Source organism: Rhinoraja longicauda, chromosome 29 (assembly GCF_053455715.1).
Source record: "Rhinoraja longicauda isolate Sanriku21f chromosome 29, sRhiLon1.1, whole genome shotgun sequence".
NCBI lineage: Eukaryota > Metazoa > Chordata > Chondrichthyes > Rajiformes > Arhynchobatidae > Rhinoraja > Rhinoraja longicauda.
In genome coordinates, this window is record NC_135981.1 from 15,994,687 (window position 1) to 16,021,856 (window position 27,170).

Sequence of the window (27,170 nt, forward strand, 5' to 3'; positions counted from 1 at the left end):
GGAGATAACTATTTCAGTTTAGTGCAGAAACGGTATTGACTGGTTAGATTTATCATTTGGCTTACTGTTACAGACTAAAGGGCTTAAAACCAAATGACAAACAGATGGGCTTGCTTCCTCCCGAGGCTGGGCAGATGGGGTTGGACAATAAGCCAGTGAAGAGTACACTCACTATTCCTACTACCGTAGCCTTCAGACTATAAGGAAAGCCCTGGAGAGGTTTTACAGCCACTCCCCGTCTTCTACTTAAGCCAAATGGCTGTAGCTGGAGTTGCCTCACCCTCTGGACTTTGATTGCTGCCCACCCCGACGGTCAGCTCTACCAGTTGTGCAAGGCTAGGTTAGCCACTGGAAATTCAGGCAATTTCCCGTCTTTCCACCAACACCCTTGCCATGCTGCAGTGCGGGCACAGGCTCGCTTTCCCCACAAGAACCCCTCATGTAATAAGATCTTCGATTGCAGACTGGATTTAAACCCCCTTGCCCTTACTGCTTTCATTTAGGGCAGCATGATGGAGCAGCGGCAGAGTTGCTGCCTTACAGCGATAAGACCCACGTTCGATCCTAACTACGGGCGTTGACTGGACAGAATTTGTACGTTCTCCCTGTGACCATGTGGGTTTTCTCCGGGTGCTCTGGTTTCCTCCCACACTCCAAAGATGTACAGGTTTGTACGTTAATTGGCTTCTGTAAATTGTCCCTAGTGTGTGGGATAGCGCAAGTGTATGAGGTGATCATTGGTCGGCATGGACACAGTGAGCCGAAGGACCTGTTTCAATGCTGTATCTCTAAAATCTAAAGTTAATATTGCTCCTTCCACCCCTGCAAACATTAATCTGGTTTCAGAGAATGCGAATGAATGGATATAGATCGTGTGTAGGTGGAGGAGATTAGTTTAATTTGGCATCCTCTTTGGTACGGATATTGTGGGCCGAAGGGCCTGTTCCTGTGCTGTACTCTTCTGTGTTCAATGTGCAGGGCACACAAAGCTTAGGATGTGTGGGGATGTAGGATGTATAAATTAAAATAAACTTCCTCAGTCTTTATTCAGGAATTACAGGAAACAATTTATGGTAACAAGATGGATCCAGAGCACCAAAATATTAACTATAAGGAGGGAGCCTAATTTTGAATTTGAACAGAAGGCAGAATATTATCTGCAGATGTAGTCTACAGTGCACCTATTATTAGAGGATACACATTGTAAGAGAGAATCTCACTGACTGGAACTACTATTAATTTCACCATCAAAACACAATATGCTGGAGGAACCCAACAGGTCAGGCAACGTCTGTCTTTCAGGGTCTGAAGAAGGGTTCTATTCCCTCCTCGGATGCTGGCCGACCTGCTGAGTTTCTCCAGAACGAGTGTTTTGCTCAAGATTCCACCATCTGCGGTTTCTTGTGCTGTCATTATTTTCACCATTTTGTGGTGTTGCTGTTCAGTTCTGTTTCATTGTGGTGAACTCTTGCTGAAATATATTTGACGTATCAATGAGAATAACTTGGGGGCATTGGTTTTGTCTTTTTGGACTATTATAGTTTGTTTGTTTTATGTGTAAGTGTGTGTGTGTGTGTGTGTGTGTGTGTGTGTGTGTGTGTGTGTGTGTGTGTGTGTGTGTGTGTGTGTGTGTGTGTGTGTGTGTGTATATATGTGTGTGCATGTGTGTGTAAGAAAGAACGGAAGATGCTGGCTTAAATCAAAAGTAGACACAAAATGCTGGAGTAACTCAGCGGGACAGGCAGCATCTCTGGAAAGAAGGAATGGGTGATGTTTCGGGTCAAGACCCTTCTTCAGACTGTGTGAGTGTGTATATACATACGTACACACACAAAAATAGAACTTTTTTTCATTTACTCTATTGTTTATAGAGTACTATGTTTACATATTCTGTTGTGCTGTTGCAAGTAGGTATTTCATTGTTCTGTTTGGGACATATGACAATAAAACACTTGACTTGTGTGTTCACTGATGGCTCTGTAACTGCAGAATGTGCTCTGCACAGCCATACAGAGGAGGTAATCCAACGTCCCACCATCTCAGATCATCCCCACTGTCGCCCTCAGCCTCCCCACTCAACAGGAACAAAATTGGGCTTGGCTGTCTTCCAAGAATCAAAGTTGCAGCTCTATATGGGCTTCCGTACAGAGCACAAGACTTACACATCCTGCCGTTGATTAAAACAACATCGGCTTCAGCTAACTGCATGTGAGTAGGGCCACACCTCCCTGACTACAGTGCCATCAGTGTAATAGCTCCCCAGCACAATCTAAACACACATCAAGTACTGGGGCACCTGTGCAAATAGATCTGCCTATTCACAATGATTCAGCACCTTTACGAGCTGATGGAAAACATTTGGGAAGGGGAAAGAAATAAAAAGAACATCTTCCTTGCATCTGGTGGAGAGTTATTCTCTTCATTAAATCCTGTACATGGTTTTAATCAGAAGCAGTAACATTTGCAAAAGGCTCTGGATATGTCTGTCGCCAAGATATTCAGAGCATTTGAAGAAATTCTCAACCAGGATAAACTATTCTTCCAAGATTAGTTAAGAACTTATAGAAGGTGAATTTTATGATATTCTTGTTACCCTGGCTTTGTACTTGCCAAACAGCTCGAGAAACAATAAGGTCGATTAATGACTGGAGTTAATGCTGTAGGGATAGCGATTTCATTACACTGATTCTTAAATTATACCTTTGCCTTATTTTTACGTAGGTTCAGAAATGCTACTGTAATAAGGGGTTAGCTGGCTGCAATTATATGACTCATAATAAAGTGTCTGAAAATATTTGCCCTCTTTTAGCAGCTGTGTGCTGTTCAGTGAGGAAGGAACCCCACACTGTACATTAACTGACTGTAGCACCATTTGATCAGTTCTCTCATTCTAAGCCGTTCCAAGCTTTCATTGCTGATACCAATTTCCACATCTTTGCCATTTACTGATGCAAACCTACTTTTCAACACATTGCAACGTCAACAATCCCGCCCGTCATGAAGCCTGCCAGCCCTCTCGTCTCCAGCCATTGGTCTTGTTCGCAAACTAATAGACAGTGCAATGGAGAGACGAGAAACTGCAGATGCTGAAATATTGAACAAAGCACAAAGTGCTGGAGGAACGGTAGGTCAGGCAGCATCTGTGGAGGGACTGGACAGACAACATGTCTGCTCGGGAATAGTCACCGACAGTATAAACGCTGAATTCTCCAACTTCAAATAATAATAACCCCCCATCCCCTCTCTTTGTCCTCTGACACCCACCCCCCCCCCCCCCTTACTCAGCACATACATATTTCTCCCACCATCTCCCAATCCCCCCATCACCCTGCGCTTATTCAATCCTCCGTATGCTCATCTCCCATCCCAAAGTCTCTTATTTACGTTTTATTGCCCACCCTCTTTCCTCTCCCTTCTATCCCCATCCACCTACATCCCTCCCTCTGGCTTTGCATTTCACTCCTCCTCTTCTCTCCTCACCCGACATCTTTTCACCGTTGGTCCCTTTGCGACTTATCCCGTCATTCATCCGAAGACGCCCCTCACCTGTATCCACCTATCACTTAGCATACTTTGCTCCTGCCCCTCACAACCTCTCCTTTCCAGCTTTCTCCGCCCTACTCCATCAGCCTGAAGGATCCCGACCCAAAACGTCATCTATCCATTCCCCCCCCAGATGCTGTCTGACCCTTTGCGTTTTGCTCAAAAAAAGATTTTGCAAATGGGAAACCAGTTCAGCTCCCAACGGAACAACCCAACAGACTTATTCCTCAATCATTATTTCCCTCCTGGCCCAATTTTTGTTTTAGAGATACAGTGCGGAAACAGGCCCATCGGCCCACCGAGTCCGCGCCGCCCAGCGATCCCCGCATATTAACACTATCCTACGCACTAGGGACAATTTTTTAAAAACATTTACCCAGCCATTTAACCTACAAACCTGTACGTCTTTGGAGTGTGGGAGGAAACCAAAGACCTCGGAGAAAACCCACGCAGGTCACGGGGAGAACGTACAAACTCCGTACAGACGGCGCCCATAGTCAGGATCGAACCTGAGTCTCCGGCGCTGCATTCGCTGTAAGGCAGCAACTCTACCGCTGCGCCACCGTGCCGCCCTTGTCTCTCACACATGTCCCCCAACTCACTTGATTATTTTTTTGTCACTGGCTACATTAAGGGGCAATGTACACTGGCCAGCTGACCCACCAGCACTTGTTAAGAAGCCAGAGCACCCAACGGAAATCCCCATATCACAGGGGTAACATGTAGACAGCACCCGAGGTCAGGCTCGAACCCATGACCCCGGAACTGTGAGGCAGCAGCAGTAACACTACCTCATGCTCTACCGGTAAACTGGAAACATGGATCGATCACGATTTCATACTTTTTGGGGGATAAACTCAGGAGCTAAATAGTCTACTCATTCTCATCTGTTTGGATACCTGACGACATTGCCCTGCTCCACTTAGTGCAATTTGTCGGAAAGTCATAATCCCCCTCCATAACCTCACTATCTTTGCTATATGCTTCACTAGTCTCAACATTGATACATTCTACATATTGGATGCTACCAGCTATTGCCATTGCTTTATTATTATCATGTGTACCAAGGTACAGCGATCCTAACATTATGCATACCACTGCCTTATATTCTTTCCCATCATCGTTCTAGTGTCATGTAATCCCCACTTATCCCTCAGTATCTCCCTCATCACTGAACTAATTGCATTCTTCAATGACTAATGCTATACCTTCCACCAAAACTTTCCAGTAAACTTTAAAACTTAGTCCATTCAGTCGCTAGCTTTGACAGCCTTACTTCCACATCTTATTAGTAGTTCATTTGTTATTCCTTCCATCCCACTTCTTAATTTTGTTATTGTACTCTTCGTTGTACAAATAATTCAGATTTTGGTCTCACACCGTAATCCCATTTCTAATTTTAAAATATATTTCTATCCTATTTCTCTTCTGTGGTCTATTTCATAGCAAATAAAACCATTAAAATGTTACTCATGTTTATTCCTTTTATCACTTATCTGTACACTGTGGATGGCTCGATTGTAATCACGCATTGTTTTTAGAGATACAACGCGGAAACAGGCCCTTCGGCCCACCGGGTCCACGCCGACCAGCGATCCCCGCACATCAACACTATCCTACATTCACGAGGGACAATTTTTACATTCACCCAGCCAATTAACCTACAAACCTGTACGTCTTTGGAGTGTGGGAGGAAACCGAAGATCTCGGACAATCATGGAGATCGAGGGGAGAATGTACAAACTCCGTACAGACAGCACCCGTAGTCAGGATCGAACCCGGGTCTCCAGCGCTGCATTCGCCGTAAGGCAGCAACTCTACCGCTTTGCCACCATGACCGTCTGTCTTTCCACTGACTGGTTAGCACGCGACAAAAACTTTGCACTGTACCTTGGTACGCGTGACAATAAACTAAACTTAAACATCATTATAGGCATAACTGAGAACTAAAAATAGAGAATTTCATTTACTGAAGTAATTTATAGAAAATGGAGAACGGCTGTGATTTAAAGGGTAATCTGAGATGAGTTAGCCCTGCTTCTGTACAAAACTTATTTCAATATTGACATAAGCTAGATATACAAAATGTTAAAATGATTCTGTGGTTTCCCAACTGGTCTCTTAGTAACCTGGAGTGTTTGAGCAGTGCTTTCTGCAGTGACCATTTTCCACTTTCATCTTACATTCAAAATAAGTGCCAATAATGTTGGTTGTGACTGATAATTAACTCATTAAGAAAAATACTGATTTATAATTGCACCAATTAGGCAGTTAGCTATCAGTCATTTCTCAAAAGGACAATTAAATTGATGCACTTAAAATTCTGCTGGTTAATATTTAATGTGGTGTTAGATTCTTCATTTTAGAGGAGCAATCAATGGCCCGGCTTAGAAAGGACCTAGTCATCTCGTACCTAAAAATATGTGGGCTGCAGAAATGCCTAATTTAATGAAAAAGTAGACACACTAAAAAAATAATAAGCAAAAAATAACCAGAAATAAATCAATTGGAAGGAGGCAGATTCTTATAAGAGAGATGAGAGGATGTTATTAATAGTTTTATTTTATTGGCATTAAAAGGGGAAAATTTGCAAAAGTTGGCAGAGGGAAGTAAATACTAAAAACACTGCAAATGTACAGGAGCTTTGTTAGTGTTTAAAGACACTGAAGACAAAATACAAAGTCAACAGCAAATTATTATTGTAAATGGAACAACTTACTTTGAAGTCTGTTGAAAGGAACTGCAGATGCAGATACGGAAGATAGACACAAAGTGCTGGAGTAACTCAACAGGCTAGACAGTATCTCTGGAGAAAAGGGATGGGTGACATTTCGGGACGGAACTCTTCTTCGGACTCAGAAGTCTGCAGAAAGTCACCCATCCGTATTCTCTGGAAAAGTTACTCCAGCACTTTGTGTCTACCTTATTGTAAAGTTCCCTGGCATGCAGGCTCAGAACTCCAATGAATCCCTCGCAATTGCATCAAGCTGCCGCCTATCCTTGCCTCTCGTACAGAATGCTCACTCTGCCCAGCAGCCAGCTATCTCAGACTGCAGATGGCTGGGGACTGCAGGCGGAAGGCAGCCCAGCTAGGCCAAGAGAGTTTCTCCATGGCCATCAAGCCCAACTGTAGCAGCCTTTCAATTGCCAAACTGCAGCCTCTGTCTAATGTTTCTAGGACGTTGAAACCCAAGTACAAGGTTATGAAAAGACATCAACGTGTATTATTTTACTGCAAAATGTTCTGATTTTCCACTAGTCCCATCTGAGCTAGTCCCATTTGTCTGCTTTTAGCCCATATACCTCCTTCCCATTCATATCTCAAATATATCATCCAAAAGGCAAGATCTCCAAAAGTACAGCACTCCTTCAGAACTGTTCTGAAATTTTAAACTAGATTATGTGCACAAGTCTCGTGGTTCTTGAATCCACAACCTTCTGAATCACTGGCTTGAGTGTTACCACTTAACCAAGTCTGGCAAACATAAATTAGGAAGTTAGCTTCCTACATTATGGTTGACTCGAGGGCCTGAGCTATCGGGAGAGGTTGGACAGGTTATGGGACTTTATTCCTGGCTTAGAGCACAGGAGGCTAAGGGGCGATCTTGAGTCTTGCTGGAAACTGGAGCATAACACAAGTTGCCGGAGGAACTCAGTGGGCCAGGCAGCATCTGTGGAGGGAATGGATGGTTGATGTTTGAGGTGGGGGATCCTTCTTAAGATCAAGTCTGAGGAAAGGTTCCAATCTGAAACGTTGTTTGTCCATTCCCTCCATAGATGCTGCCTGACCCGCTGAGTTCCTCCAGCACCTTGTGTTTTGCTGTCGAATCTCAGAATGATTGGTTGGGGATGGTACGAGAGGTTTGTCAGAGCTTGTGGGACTGTGCTTACCTCTGCATCACCAGGATGGAGGGCGGGAAAGGCGAGAGCAACCAAAAGCAGTTAAAATGGCGGATCTCAAGTGATGAGAATGTGCCTAGAAAGGAACTGCAGATGCTGATTTACATCGGTGATAGACACAAAATGCTGGAGTAACTCAGCGGGACAGGCAGCATCTTTGGAGAGAAGGAATGGGTGATGTTTCAGGTCGAGACCCTTCTTCAGACTGAAAGTCAGGGGAGAGGGAAACTAGAGATATGGACGGGTAGAAAGTGAATTTAAGGTGTGAAAAGGACAGATCAAAGCTGGCGATGATCAAGGAAATGTAGAATGGTTCTGTTGGCTGAGGAGAAGGTGACAACAGGCCATACAAAAAGTAAAATTAATCAGGACAGTGAAACTAGTCGGAGAAGTCGGGTGGGGGAGGGACATTACTTAGTTAGTTACTTAAGCAACACTCAGCAGAGTCTGCCACCACCATTATTTACCAATAGCTGTCTAAAAAGAGTATGAATGTGTGTTATGGAAAAACCTTTAGCTTTTATTAAAATAAAATGGGTTCCTCAAATGAGATTTTTCTAGCTTCATTTGCTTGGTTTTTAATTGGAAAAGATGCTCAGATTTATTGCTGCAACTAATGTGCCAGTTTCCCTGTTGCTGACAAAGAGATTATTTGTGGACTGAATAAAGAGCAGCTCAGGGGGAGTGTCGTGAAAGAAGAATGATTTTCCACGCTGGTGGTCTCTTTCATTTAATAATTTAAAATGGCAAAATGACAGAGACAGCGTACGGAGTGGTGGGGCCGCGTTTAATGTAGTGTGCAGCCCGGGGCAGTGGGGAGATGACTGGCCACAAATTGCTTAAACAAAGACATGAATACGAGACCTGTAATGTTCCTCAAATAGCTCGTAGAGTCATGGAGCAGTACAACACAGAAACCGCCATGTCAACCAAGTTGGAAAACCAGGCTAGTCCCATAAGCCTGCATTATGCCCAGAGCCCTGGTCTAAACCCTCCCCATCAATATATGTCCAAAAGTCACAATGGTATTCACCTCAATAGCTTCCTCTGGCAACTCATTCCAGATATGTACTATCCTTTGAGCGAAAACATTGCCAGAGTTCCCTCTTGGGTTCATTCTAGATATGGACTTTATCCGAGTGAAAAAGGTTGACTGCGAGGTCCCTCTTCAATCTCTTCCCTCTCAGCTTAAGCCTACGCCCTCTGATTTTAGAATCGTCTACCCTGGGGAAAGGGGAACGGTAGCTCGGGCTGTGATCTTCTGTAAAATTATACTCTGAGCAGTAAAGGAGGGCAGAAGACTAGAGATGCATGCGACTGATTTTGGAACAAAATAATTCATGTATGCTTATTTGTTTGGAGTAATCCTGATCTGAACAAAGTATTTCTGAACAAACTGCTCAAATAAAACATCCCATTGCTAGTGGAATGAGGATCAGCAGAAACGATGCACAATCAGGTTAGAGTCAACAAGCCATAGAGCTGTACAGTATGAAAGTAGGCCCTTCAGCCCATCTTATTCATGCTATCCAAGTTGGCAAACCGAGCTGGTCCAATTTGCCTGCATTTGGCCCATAACCCTCTAAATCCTTATTATTCAATGTATTGGGACAAGTGCCTTTTCAAAGACATAATTATATTGGCTTCTACAGTTTCCACTGGAAGCTCATACCAGATACGGTCTAAGCTTGGAGTGTGAAAACATTGTCCCTGAGGTTTTTAAAAAAAAGTCTCTTCTCTATCACCTTAAGCCCATACCCTCTAGCTTTAGCACCCTTGTCTCCCCACGTTCGAACATTCCCCTTCATGGTGTGACAAAGTAACACATCAACGCAACGTGAAACAAACACCAGGTTAGTCCACTTTTGTCTGAATCAATGGGCCTTACATCCTCACACCACAGCCCCACACATTAGACAATAGGTGCAGGAGGAAGCCATTCGGCCCTTTGAGCCACCACCGCCATTCAATGTGATCATGGCTGATCATTCTCAATCAGTACCCCGTTCCTGCCTTCTCCCCATACCCCCATTAGGATGTTGATACAAGGCTACAAGCGAGGTCCTAAATAAACTGGTGCCTTTCCTAATTTGTTTTCCTTCTGCAGTCTTTGGCACGGCAATGCATCTGGAACCCAGCACTGGAACTTTGAATGAATTAAGATGTTTCGAGTTAAAAATATAAAACTATGTTGAGGGTTTAATGGAGCGTCAGAGTTGCCACTATATCGCCACTGCATTTAACCACCATTCAGATGCATGCCACAATCAAAAGCACCATTCATAATCTGACTGGAAGATATGCTGAGACTGCAGGCAGATTTGAGAACTGAATCAAACTATTCTGTTGTCCTTCTGTTGGGAGGTCAAAAAACCAAAATTATACCTGGACTTCAATATTATTCTCTGTAGGAAGGAACTGCAGATGCTGGTTTATACCGAAGATAGACACAAAATGCTGGAGTAACTCAGTGGGACAGGCAGCATCTCTGGAGAGAGGGAATGGGTGACGTTTCAGGTCAAAACCATTCTTCAGACAGAGACACCCATCCTTTTTCTCCAGAGATGTTGCCTGACCAACTGAGTTACTCCAGCACTTTATGTCTATCTTCAGTATAAACCAGCATCTGCAGTTCCTTTCTGCACACTAACTACCTCGGCAACTATGATCTTCTATGGACTTAATCCTGAGGCTGCTCTACGGACTTCAGTTTCTGCACTGTTATAGTGACCTAGTATTACGGTTAATTTATTGTACTGTTGATTATATATTACCTGTGTGTCTTGTGCGTACAGTCCTGTTCGGCTGCAGTAAGTAAGAATTTCATTGTTCTGTTGCTGGTACATATGGCAATTAAACACTCTTAACCCTTGAAAACTGCATAAAATACTTTTGGGTATTATCTAATCAAACCCCTCCTTTGGTGCCTACTTCTATGCTGTATTCTCCATGCAATAAAATCTAACATTCCATTAATCTTTGCAAATGCGACCCATTCCTGCATGGGTCTGAAGAAAATCCCGAAACGTCGTCTGTCCCAGATGCTGCCAGACCCGCTGAGTTCTTCCAAAACTGTGTGTTATGTTGATTTCCTCAAGTCAAGTCAAGTCAATTTTATTTCTACAGCACATTTAAAAACAACCCACGTTGACCAAAGTGCTGTACATCAGTTCAGGTACTAAGAACGAACATACAATGGCACACAAACATAACAGCACATACATAAACAGTTCACAGCTCCCCCTCAGAGGGCCTCAAACGCTAGGGAGTAGAAATAGGTTTTGAGCCTGGACTTAAAGGAGTCGATGAAGGGGGCAGTTCTGATGGGGAGAGGGATGCTATATAATGTCTTATACAGGGACACACACACACACCCCTGTCTCTACAAGCACCAGTTGTCATTTATTTCACAACCTTTAAACAATATCCTACTTTTTTTTAAACAGTTTCTTCCACAGTAGACAACCTTACATTTCCCCCATCTTATGCTCCATCTGCTAACTTTACACACACCCACTTAAGCTGTCCCAGTTCCTTTGCAGGTTTTCTATAGTCATTTCACAACTTTATATAGTAAATTATTTTTTCCATTACAGTAATGAAACCCTACAATTGCATTCAGAGAACATGAAAGGACATTTAGCACATGCTCCAATATGCAGACTGCATCGAGTTATTGCTCTGGACATTATATCAGTAAAATCATTTTTTGAGTACAGATTTCAATAATTTACCTGATAAATTGAGTTGTATTCAATGGAAAAAGATCACATATTAACCAAAGGGACTAGGGCCACAAATTTACTTCTACTTTACAAAGACCGGGCCTCACATTCAAACTATGGCAGAAAGGACAACTTCAGATCCAATTTAAAAGCCAATTCCTCGCTTGGTTAATCATCTGAAGTTCTTTGAGGCCGTGACTAAAGGAATAGATAAATGGGAACAGCAAGTGGTATGTTGGCCATTATTGCGAGACGATTTTAGTAAAGAGGTGTCACTAACATTGCAAGTGAAACATCCCCCTGGAGCTACATGTACGACTTTGATCTCCTTATCTAGATAAAGATAAACTTGCCATCACGGGAGTGCTGAGAAGATTGGCTAATGGTTCCTGGGATGGTGGGTTAGTTGTATGTGAAGAGATTATGTAGACTAGGCCTTTATTTTCTAGAATTTAGATGAATGAGAGACAAGTAATCTCAGACAGGTCTGAAGAAAGGCCCAGGCCTGAAACATCATCTATCCATGTTCTCCAGTGATGTTGCCCGACCCGCTGAGTTAATCCAGCACTTTGTGTCCTTTTTTAATCTCATTAAAAACGTACACAACTCAACAACTGGAAGCATGGAAGATTGATTCCTTGGCTGGGGAGTCTAGATCCAAAGGTCGCAGTTTCAGAATAAACTATATCGAAATATAGATGAGAAGGAATTTCTTCACTCGGAGAATGGTGAGTCTTTGCAATTCTCTGTCCCTGAAGGCTGCACCGCAACTAGAAAGCACGTCTTTGAATCGAAAAAACCCAACCCTGACCACCTGAAACAAATCCCTGCCGATGAGTACTGGGTTAGGATGGATACAATGTCAAGTGGACTGCTCCCTGTGGCTCACAGCGAGAGCTCACGTAGACATAATGATTCCTTGGGCAAGGTTCCGCTCGTTGAACGGAGCCAGCAATAAACTTTCAGGAGAGAAGGTGGGGACAAAAGGAAAAAAAAATACCAGTTTTACAAAAATCAGGGTTTCTGTGACTGTTTGCTCTCGAACACCAAAAGATGGAGGGGTGACCAGTTAGAAGTATATAAAGTGATGACACCACAGATAGGGTAAACAGTCACAACCTTTAACCCCCCAAGAGTGAAAATATCAAAGGCTTTAGGGCGGCACGGTGGCGCAGCAATAGAGTTGCTGCCTTACAGCGCCAAAGACCCGGGTTTGATCCTGACTACAAGTGCTGTCTGCATGGAGTTTGTACGTTCTCCCATGGGTTTCCTCCCACACTCCAAGGACGTACAGGTTTGTAGGTTAATTGGGTGTGGTAAAAATTGTAAATTATCCTTAGTGTGTAGGATAGTGCTAGTGTACGGGGCATTGCTGGTCAGTGTGGACTCGATGGGCCGTAGGATCGGTTTCTGTGCTGTATCTCGAAAAGTTTAAAAAGTGAAATAGGCAAATTTTAAAGGAGATGTGTGGAGCAAGTTTTTTTTTATTACACAGGGAGTGATGGGTTCCTGGAACACGCTGCCAGGGGTGGCGGTGAAGGCAGATGCAGCAGTGGCTTTTAAGAGGCTTTTAGATAGGCACATAGGCAGAGACTTGGCATTATGTTTGACACAGACATTGTGGGCCAAATGGCCTGTTTGTGTGCTGCCCCTTTTTATCCAACAACACAGTGAATTGGTGGCAATAACACAACCTCAGCCTAGTATTGAAACAGCTCTTTATCTGAGGACTGCATGATTGCACAATGGTACTTCAAAATCCAACCCCTTGTGATATCCCCACTGTTTTAGGAATTTCTGCAGCTCAGTCCTTTCAGGTTTGTCCCAATGGAGCAGGAGCTGATGCTCCATGGAATGAAGGCTCGGCTCTAACCCTCTGCTTCACTAACCTTCTGACATCACACCACACGGTAGCACTCAGTGGAAAGCAGACACTTTCCAGCAGAGCAACACATACAGTGGCAATTACACTGTGCCTTCCACAGATTCTCACAGTCAATGAAGAGTGGTTAGTGAGCACAGCAGAGCAGGAAAACATAATGTGCTAACACTGCAAGATGACTGGAGGGCCAGGGGAGAAGACGGAGAGAGAGACACACACACAAAGAGTGTTGTAAAGAGCTGCAGATGCTGGTTTAAATTGAAGATAGACACAAAATGCTGGAGTAACTCAGCATTTACTCCAGTATTTTGTTACTCCAGCATTTTGTGTCTAACTTCGATGCAGAGAAAGAGGCAGAAAGAGAGCGAGAGGCAGAAGAGAGCGAGAGAGACAGAAAGAGAGTGAGAGAGACAGAAAGAGAGTGAGAGAGACAGAAAGAGAGCAAGAGACAGAAAGAGAGCGAGTGAGGCAGAACGAGAGAGAGGCAGAAAGAGAACGAGAGAGAGAGGCAGAAAGAGAGAGAGAGAGGCAGAAAGAGAGCGGCAGAAAGAGAGCGAGAGAGAGGCAGAAAGAGACACAGAGAGAGAGGCAGAAAGAGCGCGAGGGGCAGAAAGAGAGAGAGGCGGAAAGAGAGAGAGGCGGAAAGAGAGAGAGAGGCGGAAAAAGAGAGAGAGGCGGAAAGAGAGAGAGAGGCGGAAAGAGAGAGAGAGAGAGAGAGAGAAAGAGAGAGAGGCAGAAAGAGAGAGAGAGGCAGAAAGAGAGAGAGAGGCAGAAAGAAAGAGAGGCAGAAAGAGAGAGAGAGTGTGAGAGAGAGAGAAAGAGAGAGAAGCAGAAAGAGAGAGAGGCAGAAAGAGAGAGAGGCAGAAAGAGAGAGAGGCAGAAAGAGGAGAGGCAAAAATAGAGGAGAGAGAGAGGCAGAGGGAGAGAGAGAGGGAGGGAGAGAGAGAGAGGGGGAGGGGGAGAGAGAGAGAGAGAGAGAGAGAGAGAGAGAGAGAGAGAGAGAGAGAGAGAGAGAGAGAGAGAGAGAGAGAGAGAGAAAGAAAGAAAGAAAGAGAGAGAGAGAGAGAGAGAGAGAGAGAGAGAGAGAGAGAGAGAGAGAGAGAGAGAGAGAGAGAGAGAGAGAGAGAGAGAGAGAGAGAGAGAGAGAGAGAGAGAGAGAGAGAGAGAGAGAGAGAGAGAGAGAGAGAGAGAGAGAGAGAGAGAGAGAGAAAAAGAGAGGGAGCGAGAGAGATGGGGACAGAGAGGGGGGTAGTCAGAGAGACAGGGGAGTAGAGACAGTGGGGTAGAATCAGTGATTCAGTGGGACAGAGGCAGAGAGACAGAAAGACATACAATGCAAGCAGACATTCAATCACTTAATGTTCTACAATTGAAAATCAATTTTCTTTTCCCTGAATGAAATGTGCAAGTGGCTTCTTCTGAATGATTTGCATCACTCTGGGAAGTCAACGGTAAATATCCTCGAGTGAATTGTATTGGCACGCTTTCACCGTCCCCAATCCCCGTCGAAGGACAGGACTTGCTTGTTCATCCCTTCCCTCCCCCGACCGAAGGGCAGACCACGATGGTCCAGTCCCACTGCCCACCAAACCATTCAGCATCCGTCTTCATCCCCACTAATCTACTGAACACACACAGGCTGGTCATCCACCCCACCCACACCCGACCCCCATAACTACAGCACATGCCCCGACCATTTACCCCCCCCAGCGAAACACAAACCCCCAACCATTTATCCCTTTATCCCTTCACCTAACCACTATGTTTGGTGCAGACATTTTAGCTAAAAGATCTCCTCCACTGATTTGATAATGCACGTTACTGTCACGTGTACAGTGAAATTCTTTGTTTTGCAGACAAAGTCCACAAAAGAGTCGTCCACAAAGTTACAAAAAGTACTCTTTAAGTAACGTTGGTTCCTTCTTCATTTCCCTCCCTCCCCACCCCATGTAGGGTGTCCCCTTAGTTCTCGGAGAATCTCCCGCACCGGGTCCCCCTTAGTTCTCGGCGGCTCCCCCACGCCTGCCCCCCCCCCCCCCTAGTTATTTGATGCGGATGTAAGAGTACGCTAGCACACAATCCCATGGCAACTCTTTATTCATGCCGCTGAATTTAAGAGTGGATGGAGGGGGTAGGGGGAAGGAATAATCAATAGAAAATGTGACTAGAAAATGACTCTGTCATTATTGAAGTTCTCTTGCTTTGAGAGTGGGTAGACGGAAATAAAATCCATGTGGCCGAGCTTTCTAGCTTGTGCAGGCACTGTACGTTGTGCAACAACTCATTTCTCCAGCAAGTGCCACTCGTACATCTGTCAACCCTGCATCGCCAGTAAAACAAACTAATGGCCATATAAGGAAGTGCTTCCTGCCCGTAACGACCTGTTGCAGCCAGCCCTTTACTGTTATGGATTACAACCAACCCATTCATAAAATGCAAGGGTCTGCCTGCTTTCACTTCACGGGTCAGTGGTGGGGGAGGGGCGCCGTCTCCCATGACAGGAAAGAATGCCCCCTGATGGGAGAAACCACCCGAGCAGAAACAGGTTGGATTAGAGAGCGTTGCACCGCAGAGAGGCTGCAGGCTTCAATTACGCAACCCCCGGTTGCACAGTCCACAATCTGTGGCAGTGTGGATAAAATCATGAGAAGAATAGATCGGGTAGGTGCACAGAGTCTCTTGCCCAGAGTAGGTGAATCGATGACCAGAGGACATAGGTTTAAAGTGAAGGGGAAAAGATTTAATAGGAATCTAAGGGGTAACTTTTTCGCACAAAGGGTGGTGGGTGTATGGAACGAGCTGCCAGAGGAGGTCGTTGAGGCTGGGACAATCCTAACGTTTAAGAAGCAGTTAGACAGGGACATGGATAGGAAAAAAAAAACTGCAGATGCTTGTTTAAATCGAAGGTGGGCACAAAATGCTGGAGTAACTCATCGGATCAGGCAGCATCTCGGGAGAGAAGGAATGGGTGACGTTTCGGTCGAGACCCGAAACGTCACCCTTTTCTTCTCTCCCGAGATGCTGCCTGACCTGCTGAGTTACTCTAGCACTTTGTGTCTAGGTACATGGATAGGACAGGTTTGGGGGGGGATATGGACCAAACGCGGGCAGGTGGGATGAGTGTAGCTGTGACATGTTGGCTGTTGTGGGCAAGTTGAGCCGAAGGGCCTGTTTCCACACTCTATGACTCTAAGCTCACTCGCATTTATTGGTGTTTTTACAATAGAGGCGTGCAGCTTCCATTGTGTTCTCTTGCCAAGTCCTTATCCCCCAAAACAATCTAGACCCAATAAACTGCAGGTTTTACGATGGAGGAGTGACAACATATGGGGAAGGAAGGAATGCTGCTTTGTGGCGCAAACTATTCTTTCATTCAACAGTCTCAAATGTTCCTGATTTTTTCCCCCCTCTGGCCATTCCCAGACCACTGGGTTGTGGTGTTAACTATCACAGGTACTGACCTCCCCACCATCAAGATGATCCACAGAGGCACTGTTCTGTAAAGGCAGTTAATATCATCAATGACCCACACCATCTTGGCCACACTCTCGTTCCACTCCTACCATTGGGAGAGGAAGGTACAGGAGCCTGAAAACCAAAGATAATAGAGCAGGGCAAGATAGACCACTCGATCCTAAAAACCGTAGTATGTCATGGCGCCATTTTACACTGCGAGAGGCATTGCGAACGGCGGGTTTTGCTTACTAAAATGGAAGATATTCCGCTCCTTTGCTTACTACAGCAGTATAGGCGATATCGACAGAGTGGTTCATCTTGCTCCTCTAGTATCTTTGTTGAAAACCATGATCTCCAGGTTCAAGAGCAGCTTCCTCCCAACAACCATCAGGCTCTTGAACACGACTCAACAATAACCCTAACTGTGCACTTACATAGACTATCTTTGATTGCACTAAAGACTTTTTTTGCACTCATATTGTTATTATTAATTTATTGGATTTTTGTTTTTTATTACATATTATTTAGTACATGGATAGAAAATGTTTAGAGGGATATGGGCCAATCGTGGGCAGGTGGGACCTGTACAGATGGGACATCTTGGTCGGCATGAGAAAGTTGTGCTGAAGGGCCTGCTTCCACACTCAATGACTCTATCCGTGTGTATTGTGTTTACAGGACTGTTAAGCAGCAGCAAGTAGGAACCTCATTGTCCCATCGCCGGTACATATGACAATTAAACATTATTGACTCTCTTGTGTATATAGTTCATGAGGAAGGAACTTTGGTCGTGTGGCTACAGGGAAGTGTTTGTTCTCTGCACAGCCCAATTCGCTGACGCACATTTCCTGAGGAGCGCTTTCCAAGTCAGTAAAGAGGAAGAAGGGATTTACTCACAACTTTCACAGTGGTAATCCGGCACAAACTGCTCATCGCTGTCTGGTACCTGAGCTGAAATACAGAGGGAGAAAAATGTTAGATCATTGAATAAGCCACCACCACTTTCCATTCTAAGACATCATCTAGGTAATAAGAAATAAGATCTTGCCAGAGCCAGTAGTTGAGGCAGGTATAATAACAAAGGCATATTTGGATAGGTACATGGATAGGAAAGGTTGAGAGGGATATAGACCAAACGCAGGCAAAAGAAACCAGCAAAACACAAGCTTCCAACATTTCCCTAGAACATTTATCCCCAAACCTAACTAACGGATAGACCACAGTCGTTCATTATTTCCTCTACCAAAGCAGACCACTATCATTCATCCCTATTCTGCACCAAAGCAAGGCCACCCATTATTTGTCCTGGCTCTCCTCCCATGGGATAAACAAGTTGATCTGAAGGGCATGTTTCCATGCTGCATTATCTGTGACTATGACTCTATCTTCAGTGCAACCATCACTGCAGTGTTGGGCTCTGACGGTATGGGGTTTAATCCTAGATAATCACAGCTGAGCCTGATCTCATCAATAATTGCACAAATGGTTTTCAATTAGGGGCACTAGTGATCATGAAGGAAGAGACACAAAACTTTCAATCTAAGCTGATCACAGATTCTGCACTACACAGAGCAAGATGATACTGGAGTCTTAGCCTTGTGGTTTTAATTGATTCATTCATCGGACATGGATCTGCCTTTACTGTCCTTTCCTGATTGCTACTGAACTCACAAGGCACTGTATCAACCATGTTCAAAACACAATGTGCTGGAGGAACTCAGCAGATCGGGGAGCATCTGTGGAGGGAATGGACAGACGACGTTTCAGATTGGGACATTTCTTCAGACTGATGGAATAGGAGGGGAGCATGGTGGAAAAGAGAGGTGGAGGAGGGGTTAAGCCTGGCGAGTGATAGTTGGATGCTGGTGAGAGGGGCTTGCTTGGCAGATGGGTGGAGTAAGTGATGGCTAGAGATGAAAAGAGTGTCAGATAAGGAGAGGAGGCATGAAGTGTAAAGCCAGAGGGAGGGATATGCGTGGAAGGGGATAAGGCAGAGGGGGAAAGGGGGAGTTATAAGAGGGAAACATGGTTCTTGCAGATGGGAGCTGATGAGTCTGCATATAGACCAGTTTGGCGAATTTCTTCAGTGAACGAAATGGGTTTTTAAATAACTTTATGTAGTTATGTAGTACTGTTACAATCTAATTTTTTGATGAAAAACTAAATTTATTAAATAACTTGAATTTAAGTACGCCAGCTGCCATGGTGGTGGGACACAAGACTAATTTCACTGGATCAAGGGTGCAGGCCTCTTCAATGTAGTCCAATCACGTAGCCCCTGATGTTCCCACACCTCTAGTAAACCAAACGTTAGTGCACTCACTTACTGAGCAACTTTAAAATTGGTCCTTAAACTGCTTAAAGGACCTTTAGTTTAGTTTAGCTTAGAGATACAGTGCGGAAACGGCCCCTTCGGCCCACTGAGTCTGTGCCGACCAGTGATCCCTTACACTACACACTAGGGACAATTTACAATCTTTTACCAAAGCCAATTAACCTACAAACCTGTATGTCTTTGGAGAACCTGTTTTACCTTTGTGAATAGACCAACTATCTACATACGGTTATGGGTCAGGACCCTTCTTCAATCTGAGGAAGGGCCCCTACACAAAACGTCACTTATCCGTGTTCTCCATGAGATGTGTAGGAAGGAAATGCAGATGCCGGTTTACACCGAAGATAGGCACAAAATGCCGGAGTAACTCAGCGGGACAGGCAACATCTCCGGAGAGAAGGAATGGTTGAGACCCTTCTCCAGAGATGCTGCCTGACCTGCTGAGTTACTCCAGCACTTTGTATCCTTCTGTCTCAAACAGCATCTGCAGTCCTTTGTTCCTACATAATTGTTATTAATTTTACAATATAACCTGCAACTCGTGATTGACCTTTCAAAAACAAAACGAGTACAGGTCTCCAGGGTTCTTTTGGAGGTATTGTCCAGCTAGACCTGGCACTGTACGACTTAGTTTAGCTTAGAGATATAACATGGAAACAAATGGAGCATGAAGATCTGAAACGATCCAAAAATTCAAAACTAATTCTCCTGCTGTAGTAGTGTGCCACTGGAAATGCTGTGTTGGGAGTCCTGTAATTAATGTTTAAATTTTAGATCATTTCATTAACCCCATTACATGCTGTTACAATGGAATGGTGGTCACTGTTTAAAATACATAATGCAATATTATTGTTTGAAATGACTGCCTAAGAATTTGATTTTTAATAAATGAAATATTTAACTTAATGATGATCGGTGATGATACGTGACCACATGTAACATAAGTAATGTCAAACCAAACTTTTTATATTCTACAGCTTGCCTTCTCCCGACCATCCCTGATTTTTCTAACGCACAACTCAAAATTTGAGTGCGGCTCAGAGGTACATCGAAAAATTATGATTGCATGTGATAATGGCACACGTCTAATATATTTGTAAATTTAATTAAATTTGCCATCTGATTTTGAAATAACATTCAGTAATGGTGGCATAAAAATGGTGAAACGTCTAGTCTTGTATACAATAGAAAGCACATCATTGTGACATTCCAGCTTGGGGAAACAAACTCTGTGCTTTCCACATTTCTGAATTGCTACATCAGTTAAAAGTCGATTTCTGCAGTCTGAGAACATTTGGTACGCAAAGTATTGGCAAAATATTTTGTTTAGCATTCAATGAAGCTCACACTACTCTAAGATCAGCCATGCTTACTTCCTCTGCAAGCAGTACAGTACTCCCTTTCTAATATGTGACCATCAGGCATTAAGTGGAAAAACATAATTTGGCCCTTTTTAATTATATGATGTTGCATTTTTCTAAGTATATCAATAAAAAAACCAGATAAACATTTAAAATTCGCAAGATCCCCATGAGAATTACTTGAACAGTCATTAATAGCATGTCACCTTTACCAAATATTAATTTGATAAACGGTTACAAAACTGATTTATTCTGCGATGAAAATGCAGATCTTTTTGATCTTTCGATAAAAAATGAAATTAGTAAAAATAGCCCAAAAAAACCCAAACGGATCATACCAGCTTGTAAAAATAAAAAGTTTAAAAGAGATTGCAGAAAGGGACAGTAGACGTTAAGATATTTAACAAGGAATGCTCAGACTTCTGACAAAAGACTGACAATTAAAAGATTCCGAGCAAACCCATCTACAATATTTAATAAACGACAGATCAAGGGTCAGATCAACTCTCGTCTCCAACCATGGTCTCAGAATCCAAAAGATCCTTTACACCTTTCCCACATTTTCTATTTTGGGGAATTAAGGAATATTCTTACGCATTACACAGCACATAAAGAAATGAGTTTTGAAAGGTATCACTCCAATCCGAAGCCAAACAGCAAAGGAGCGCCAGAGTTAACGAATCAGCTTCCAATTCCAGTTTGACTGATGTACTTCCACCCATCTGCAGCTGAAAGCCTGGGTCTGGCTGGAGTCTATCTCCAGGGGTGCGGGCAGATCTCGGTTGCCTCACCCATTCCTCGTCCATGAGCCTAAGCAATAAGCATCCATGAGCTGTTGGACCACAGAGGGCGAGGGTGAACGAAACCTTCACCTGTCATGCACACGAGGACACTCCGACTTTCTCCCTACCTGGGCAGTGAGGCCATCTGTCCTGGAGGTCCGCAGAGCAGGGCAGGGAGGAGGAGAGCAGTTGGATCACTGGGCTCATGTCGGCTCTTTGGAAGTCCTACCCACTTAATGCCAAATCCCCAGACCTTTCCTCATTGGCGTTTCTTTTTCATTGTAAGGTTACAATTCAGCACACTTTTGGCCAATCTAATCCACGCCCACAATTCTTCCCATCCCATTTAACATGACTTTTAAAATCGCCAGAGTTGGCAACACAACTACAGAGACACATCACCTCATTCCCAATCAATGACAATAGCCATGCAAGTTTCTATTAACTATTCATTCAAAACTAAACATCTGCATGTAGAATTCATTACAACTTTACAGAGAAAGGGTTGCAAACTAAACGGACAATCTGTTTCTTTCCAGGTCCAGATTCTGATTCAAACCTTTCATCTGGATTAAAGTTAGACCCCGATAAATGGAGAGGACTCAAAATGAATTGAAAAGATACTTAATCCTGAAGGTCGGTTTCACCAGTTGTCTGAACTTGTATTTAATGTACTCTTGATTTTTGTGTTGCTGGTTTCAGATTACAAACCAGACAAAAGGATTAATAAGAGGGGACACTTGTTCTTTCGACAGCCAACCTTCCAAAACAGTTCAAAGCCAAACTGAAACCAACCTCCTGGTAAACTGCATCATTAAATCCCCTGCACTAACAACACAGACTTTAATACGAAACGGTGGGACCCAATCAATGATCCACAAACTCTCTGAAATTTCTAAGAGCAGAAATCAAACCTGCGAGGAAATAGTCCTGTCGGGATTTAACTCGAGTCTTTTCCACATTCATTCAACACCCCATCCTCAAACAAAAACCTTTCGCATATGTTTTCCATTAGTCATAAACAATGTTTATGTTGTTTTAAATTCTCGGTTATAAAGTCTTGGCACCGATTTGAGAAGTCCTTTAGAAGAGGTAGAAAAAAAAAAATCCCGTTTCACCTACAAGACTCTGGTCAGCAAAATGAATTAACTAATATAAAATGTCTAAATCTAATATAAAAGTCATTTGTATCAAAATAAAGCCGGCGGGTTGCAACGAGAGAGCAAGCAGACCAGCAATCAATGTTTTGGATAGATTAAGAGGTGTCGTTTGACTGAACTATTAACCTTTGGTAAATGATGGACGGAGGAAGAGAGAACTGAGTAATTAAGTTTAAAAAAAAAACATAATTACGCTTAAAAAAAAACATAATTACAACGGATCCCCGCATCAGAAACTGAAGGGGGAAAAAAAAAAATATCTTAACTCACCTTCTGCAAGCCAAGCTTCTTGAAGTTGACTTAAATCTTGGAAGAGATCTGCAAAGGGCGGAAAGAATTTTCCAAATGTGAAAATAAGCAGGCAAAGGATCAGAAGTAAACTTGTAATTGTTTTTATTTAAAGATTCGTGCAATGTTACCTTCTGTGTCTGGGGTTAAATCTTTGGCAATGTACCTCCTCTTCCTGACGATAGCAGCCCGCTCCAGTATTCCTGGGTCGCGTGTTTTCTGCGGTGGGAAATGTTAAGAAGCATTTTACCGGCTGCAGTCAACTTGAACTGTCTGTCCGATTCAGCGATGCCACCATGGGCTCAGATAGTTGATACCCCCCCCCTCCTCCCATCCTCTCCCTCCTATTTCTACTAGATGCTTGTTAATTTCACGAACTTCATTGCAACTAAAGTTTGTGCTGTTAATAAACAGAATCATGTTACAGGCATGCAACTCAAATCAAATCAATTGAACACAAGATCATGCAACTCAAATCAACTCAACACAAGATCATGCAACTCAAATCAAATCAAATCAACACAAGATCATGCAACTCAAATCAAATCAACTCAACACAAGATCATGCAACTCAAATCAACTCAACACAAGATCATGCAACTCAAATCAAATCAAATCAACTCAACACAAGATCATGCAACTCAAATCAAACTCTCTTCTAAACTATCCGGATTTTTTTTTGTGGCCTCATTGTTTTGCAAAGCTCCCCCCTCCCTCCCCCTCTCCAGAATCTTTAAATGGCAGTACTTACATTTGGAAACGTGTAAGGCACTTGCTGGTCCAAATAACTATCTATCCTGCGTTCCATTGTGAACAGTTTCTGAGCATTTAGACGGGATTTAACAACAACAAACTCCGATCAGCCTGCGGGTGGGTGGGTGGGTGGGGGGTTGGGGGATTGGAGGGGAGAGGGAGAGAGAGAGAGAGAGAGAGAGAGACCATGAATGAACGAATGAGGCATGCATAAATAATAAGCTTCATTCACAAAAAAAAAAAGCCCAAGACACAGCCCACAGGCAACGAGCGGCTGCCCGCCAACACACACAGCAGCCTCTCAACGCGAGGATGCACTCATTTAAAGGCGGAGCGTTTGTCCCACTCGCACTCCGGCGGGTTTCCTTTCCGTTTTTAATTTGAGGATGTTGTGAATTAACCGCCGATTTGTTTTCTTGGGGGTTTAAGTTGTTGGAAATGACGAAATTGCAGAAGCCGGTGAAAACAAACATCTTCCATTTTAGACAGTGTTTGCAAGTGTGTAGGGTCTGTTGGAGAAGGTGAGTGTCTTCTCTCAGTGAATCTGTGAAATGCATTGCATCCAGTGTGTGTGTGTGTGTGTGTGTGTGTATGTGTGTGTGTGTGTGTATGTGTGTGTGTGTGTATGTGTGTGTGTGTGGCAGTTTTGCTAAACTGATGCAGATCACACAGAGAGAGATGATGATCGCGTGTTCACACTCCAGTCCAACTGTTGCAGAATGTAATGCAAGCTGAGGCATCCTGCCCTAAGGATGGAGACCGACCGGCAGCAACACGAGTGAATGATTACTGTCTGTGCCATGAGGAAATATTCAATGTAATGTGAATGAGTAACCTCGAGATCCTGTCAAAGGCTCCAAGGGAGGATTTCACTTAGGACATGTTAAAAAGAAAATATTTGTTATCAATAAAACTGTTGAGATATTGCAAATGTACTTTTATGATGTACTTTTAGGGCATTAAATCTCTCTTCCTGACCCCATTCTTTCCCTACAATAACCATCAAATTGTATGTTGCAACAGAATAATAAGAATATTTGTGCTTCAAACGTGGTGACATATTTTGTATATTTATTTTATATATTTCATATTACTCAAGAAGGTGCCAATTACAGTAGGGATTGAATACCAAGTCCTATAAGCTCAACTGGGATTCTCCAAGGCTGAGAAAGCTGCTATTGTACATGGAAGTTAATTTGCTTGTGTTAACACTTCAGGCACGTTGAGCTGAATTTGAAATATTAACGCTTTACATTAGAGGTTGGCCGGCCATCTGAACATCAACAGGATTTCTTGCCTTTGTTTTGGAGCCTAAAGTAAGACCCCATTCTACCGGTGATTAAATTCAGGAATTGTGCCTGTAATTTATTTCAGAATAAGGAAGTGGTTTGCTTATCAGGTGATCTTGCATTTCAGAAAACCTTCTCCAAAAGCCCGCGTATGAAAATAATTGATCTCAATTAAGTGTCTATTAGTTCAGGCAAAGGTAAATTGATGCCAATAAAAGTATCATCAATGAAATAAACGCTCAAAGGTATAAGTATCTTCAATGACAGTAAAGTAACAAAGAGCAAGCAATTGTGTATTAAAAATTCATTGAAAACAAAATATTTGTATGTCAAATTCATTACAAATTTACAGTAGAAGAATTGCAAATAAGATGGGCTATTTCTTTCTTTCCTTTCCAGAAACATTTAGATCCTTTCAACCAGACGTAAAATAAATGGAGAGGATTGGAAATGAAATGAAATATTACTTAAGCCGGAAGGTTGGTTTCACGAGTTGTCTGAACCTGTATTTTATGGACTCGTGATTTTTGTGTTGCTGGTTTCAGATTACAAACCAGACAAAGGATTAATAAGTGGGGACACTTGTCCTTGAGACACCCAACCTTCCAAAACAGTTCAAAGCCAAACTGAAATGAAATAAATGCATAAACGTGTAAGTATCTTCAATAAAATGAAATATGTAGATGACAGCCTTTTTACATCTTGATTTAACCCCCTAGGATAAGACTTTATGGCACTTTCTTTAAACGATAGACCATTTCATACAGGATATATGGATCGACTAGCAGTTGTTTCCAATGATTATTTCTGAAGTATGGACTTCCCGTGACTTGATTGTTTTCTGACCCAATACATTGTAAGTGACTGTGGCTTTTGAGATGTCTCATTTCATGCAGCAATACATTTATATCAGTGTTAATTATATAATCCTTTACCCAATTGCAATTTCCTGTAAATAGATGTTGATTATTGCTTACTGACACTACATCTCATGTATCCATATTTAGCCACCAACAGGTTGAAGGTCTGTGCAACATACTGTATTCACAATGATTACGTTCTTAAACGGCAACCTTTAAGATTATCACCATCTATATACTAAAACTCATTTGTTTGTTTGTTTGTTCCTGAACTACAGCCAAAACGGTACACGATAGCACGACAATTTTAGGCCCACCTTACTCATCGTCATCCCTTTGGTGCTAATGGAAAGTTTCATTAAAATCCGTGTTATATTTTTAAAGTTATTCACATTTTTAAGTTTAAATCTATCTCCACGGAAGGAGGAGGGAGGGGAGGGGGGAAGAGGGAGGGTAAGGGGGGTTGAGGGGGATGGAGTGGGGGAGCAGTGGAAGGAGGGGAGGGGAAGAGGGAGGGGGAGGAAGGGGGAGGGAGGGAGAGAGCAGAGGGTGCTGCACCAATGAAGGAGAGGCTTGGGCCCAACGGGTCCACGATCTAGTATGGTATTAAAAACCCAACATGTCTCATGTGTTTAGTCAAAAGTCATACAAGTGGCATAACAATGGCATTAAATATTATGTTTAAGTTGTGCAAGAATTATAGACTTTCAAGTAATTGAGTAGCTGATATACACTTGTTTTGTGATATGCTTCTTTAAAGAAAATTGGGGTGATTTGTCATGAGAAAGTGGTTAGAAATAAGATGTAAATAATAATATAGTATCTGGAAAAAATCTCACAAAAATATAAATTTGAAACAGTTCCAAAATCATTAATTAAAGCCATGTGATATCCTGTTATGAAATACCCATTTAAAATTCATCATCCAGAGAAGTTTGAAGTAGCAACAAATTAATGGAAAATAAAGAAAATGAGGAAAAAATTAGATATATAGTTTAAAATGCACCGGAGAAATTCATGCTCAAGATTCCAGAATTTGCAGTTTCATGTGCCTCCATGTTTTATGATGCTCTGAATTTCTTTAAGTCATTCAACTTAATCACGTTAACTCCATCGTTAAAATTACGCCCAAGATTTTAATCACTTGACCATATGAATCTTTTGTAAGCTAATGACACCACACAACAGTCTTGTCCAAAATTGCCTGTGTATGATGTCATTTTCACTCTGGGAATGGACAAAATATATTTGTCTGTAAATATGAATGTTTTTTTCCTATTATTTAAGCATCCCTGGGAAATAGACTTTGCTGGCGATTGCCCATCTCCATCTGCCCACCTCCTGAACTGTGGATGCAGTCAAAAATCGACTATGTTTTGTTTGAATAAGAGAAGAACATTGCACTGAAGTTTGATGTCCCTAAGCCAAATCATTTGCTAGAAAACCAGACTGTTGATGGCTATTTAAACACTGAAGATTGTACCCCACTTGTGTTGCAGATCCAGTTATAGAAATGTCCAGAAAATCTTGAACTTCCTGTAATGGATATCTGATTACAATGCCAGTTTTGTCCTCCAATGTTAAATTAGAATTTATCTCTGATATGCTTATGACAGAAAAATAATTAAGCACGCGAAGGTTGAAAGTTATCATGATGAGGGAATTTATTCAGCCAAGCTTACATTCAAATGTCCAAGTCATGAAGTGTCAGAGTTGCTTGAAGTATTCATTCACACTAGTTCCAATGTTATCCTATCCCCCTTTCTCATCCACTTTCTACACACTTGGGGTTATTTCCAGAGGCCAATTAATCTACAAATCCTCGCGTCTTTGGGA

At 42.8% G+C, this 27,170-nt stretch overlaps 1 protein-coding gene across 2 annotated transcripts in view; it reads right to left on the reverse strand.

Moving 5' to 3' along the window:
- etv4 (ETS variant transcription factor 4) overlaps positions 1–27,170 on the reverse strand; it is a 99,416-nt gene that overhangs the window by 57,704 nt on the left and 14,542 nt on the right. For both annotated transcript variants that reach the window (XM_078424363.1, XM_078424362.1), the window contains exons 2-5: positions 23,184–23,296; positions 22,564–22,651; positions 22,415–22,462; positions 17,404–17,457 (exon numbers count right to left, since the gene is read on the reverse strand). In XM_078424363.1, coding sequence (XP_078280489.1) covers positions 17,404–17,457; positions 22,415–22,462; positions 22,564–22,651; positions 23,184–23,240 — 247 coding nt within the window. In that variant the 5' untranslated portion in view covers positions 23,241–23,296. The remainder of the gene's footprint in view (positions 1–17,403; positions 17,458–22,414; positions 22,463–22,563; positions 22,652–23,183; positions 23,297–27,170) is intronic.